Here is a 2,758-nt window from a genome sequence, read left to right on the forward strand (position 1 = left end):
ATGGAAATTAGTTTCCCGATGTTTATGTCCCTCGGTATCAGCCATGTTCAATTTATTTATTTCTAGAACTGACGTGAATGAACATAGCGACATGCAATTTTTCCAACACGACGCAAGTTGACAACTTTAAATAGAAAAAAAAGACGTGTCATTGTCAAAATTAGTGTAAAAACCGGTAATCTCCGAAATTCACATTTTTGGAAAAAGTAATATTTATGCATAAAAATAAAAGAATAACAACAAAAATCCTATCCCAGATTTATTTTACTGAAATCTCACAACATCTATCTATATTTTATTATTCAAAGATGTTTATCATTTATTGTAAATGTAAAATAATGGTTTATGGGTCGAAAACATCAAAAAATTAAACAGCATGTAAATAAATGTTTATGGTCAGCCATAGAAGTTTTTTAAAATCATGAGTTCAAGAGCGTTTTCGTCATCGACAGCCAAATCGACAGCCCTTGGCACAGAGGGCCTACTCCGAAGTTCGAAAATCGAAATTCGTATCCTACCGTCTCTCTCGCTCTCGTTTAAGTGTCAAAGGGACCGCACGACACGCACTTCGAGTTTCGAGTTTCGTAGTAGCTCTGCTGATTTGACGTTGGAAACGAGCCTCGAGCGATTTGCATGTGGCCGCGCCTTAACATTTTAGTCGACACGAGTTTGTTTATCTATTGTGTGAAAAACTTCTAAAGAGTGTCACCCTCACCCGTGCGTGTGTGAAATGAAATGTGAATCACTCACGCACGCACAGACTAATGTCACAATCACGTCAGGCAAAGGCAACTGGTATCAAATTTCTAAACTTTTTAACAATCAAGAACTAATAAAATAAGACTAAAACAAGGCTCCATTAAAAAAAATGCAGGTAATTTACAACATTTCCTTTTACACTCACTCTTTGTATCTTTATATCAGAGTAAAGTAAAAACAGTTTATTTTTAGAACCCAAACGAGGATACAGAATGGAACGATGTCCTGCGCGCCAAAGGAATTATTCCACAAAAGGAGAAGGAAATCACCGAAGCTGATATTGTCAATATGATTGAACAAACGATACAACAGAAACAAGATGAAAGTAAGTACATATTTCAGGTTATCTACATCTGTTGATATATTTACATAAATTATAACAGTCAATTGGTAATTTTAACTCCTCGTATGTCAGGACACAGTATGTGCCAAATTTAATCAATCAAGCCCAACATTATGCTGACTGGGGACCCATTGTCCCAACTTTTTATTTTTTTTACAATGTGTAATTTTAAGTTGTGGCAATGAAGGTTTTTTTATTTATTAAGGCTATTTTTTTTTAATCAGCAGAATTTGTGCTGTGCAGAGGAGACAAGAATTTAGTACTTATTTTAGTTCCATACAAAATACAGTTGGTAATGGGTCTTAGAAATATACAGTTTTTGTTTGTTTTAAGCATGAAAACTAACTGGCCTTATTCCGTTTTTTTAGAAGACAAACAGTTATCAGAGCTGGACCTGGATGGCCTAGATGAGTTAGAAGATTCTGAAGATGAGGCTGTTATAGAGGAATACAGACGGAAACGCATTGCGGAACTCAAGCGGTTAGCAGAGAAGCCCAAATTTGGAGATGTGCGGGAAGTCTCTGGACAGGATTATGTGCAGGAAGTCAACAAAGCTGGAGAGGGCATTTGGGTTGTCATACATTTGTACAAACAAGGGTAAGCAAAATAGCATATAGTGTAAATATTATAAAAAAGAAGTTTAGTCAAAATTTCTACTTTCCAGGTTTTGAAAACTAGTTTATTTTTTTCAGGGATAGTGTAGCTGCCAATTTAGTGATATATTTTTGATAGTTGGTTCATGTATTACCTCCTACCCACAATACAACCACACGTAAAAATTATTTACATAGTTTTTTTTTTTTAATTATTAAGGCAACAAACAGTCACATAGATAAACATTGCATTTATGACATGATAAGGTATAGTGCCAGTATTTTCCAGTACCTTTTGGCTAACACGTGGGTAACAAGGCACATGTACGATTTGAAAGAAATGTAACTGGCCTAATCCTTTTTATGTAACAATAAGGTACAATCATCATCCCAGCGGACCTGGACGGCCTAGATGAGTTAGAAGATTCTGAAGATGAGGGGTTTGGAAGGAATACAGACGGGTCCGCATTGCGGAACTCAAGCGGTTAGCAGAGAAGCCCAAATTTGGAGATGTGCGGGAAGTCTCTGGACAGGATTATGTGCAGGAAGTCAACAAAGCTGGAGAGGGCATTTGGGTTGTCATACATTTGTACAAACAAGGGTAAGCAAAATAGCATATAGTGTATATTATTAAAAAAGAAGTTTAGTCAAAATTTCTACTTTCCAGGTTTTGAAAAGTAGTTTATTTTTTTCAGGGATAGTGTAGCTACCAATTTAGTGATACATTTTTGATAGTTGGTTTATGTATTGCCTCCTACCTACAATACAACCACACATGTAAAACTATTAATATACATATTGTTTTTTTTTTATTTATTTATTAAGGCAACAGTCAAAAAGTTAAACATTGCATTTAAGACATGATAAGGTATAGTGCCCGTATTTTCCAGTACATTTTGGCTAACACGTGGGTAACAAGGCACATGTATGATTTGAAAGAAATGTATGGCTGTCTAATCCTTTTTAAGTAATAATAAGGTACAATCATCATCCCAGCGTATATACTCACACAGGTCTCCTCTCAACATGAGAGGGCTTGGGCCGTAGTTCCCACACCATCCCA

General features: G+C 35.8%; 1 protein-coding gene across 1 annotated transcript in view; it reads left to right on the forward strand.

The window, feature by feature from the left end:
- Nucleotides 1–733: 733 nt before the first annotated feature.
- Nucleotides 734–2,758, forward strand: part of viaf (viral IAP-associated factor) — a gene marked incomplete in the record, with an annotated part of 3,056 nt that continues 1,031 nt past the window's right edge. Inside the window, 3 exon segments of the mRNA XM_074093997.1 lie at nt 734–874; nt 952–1,084; nt 1,471–1,699. Coding sequence (XP_073950098.1) covers nt 869–874; nt 952–1,084; nt 1,471–1,699 — 368 coding nt within the window.

The sequence above is a fragment of the Choristoneura fumiferana genome, chromosome 11, assembly GCF_025370935.1.
Source record: "Choristoneura fumiferana chromosome 11, NRCan_CFum_1, whole genome shotgun sequence".
Taxonomy (NCBI): domain Eukaryota; kingdom Metazoa; phylum Arthropoda; class Insecta; order Lepidoptera; family Tortricidae; genus Choristoneura; species Choristoneura fumiferana.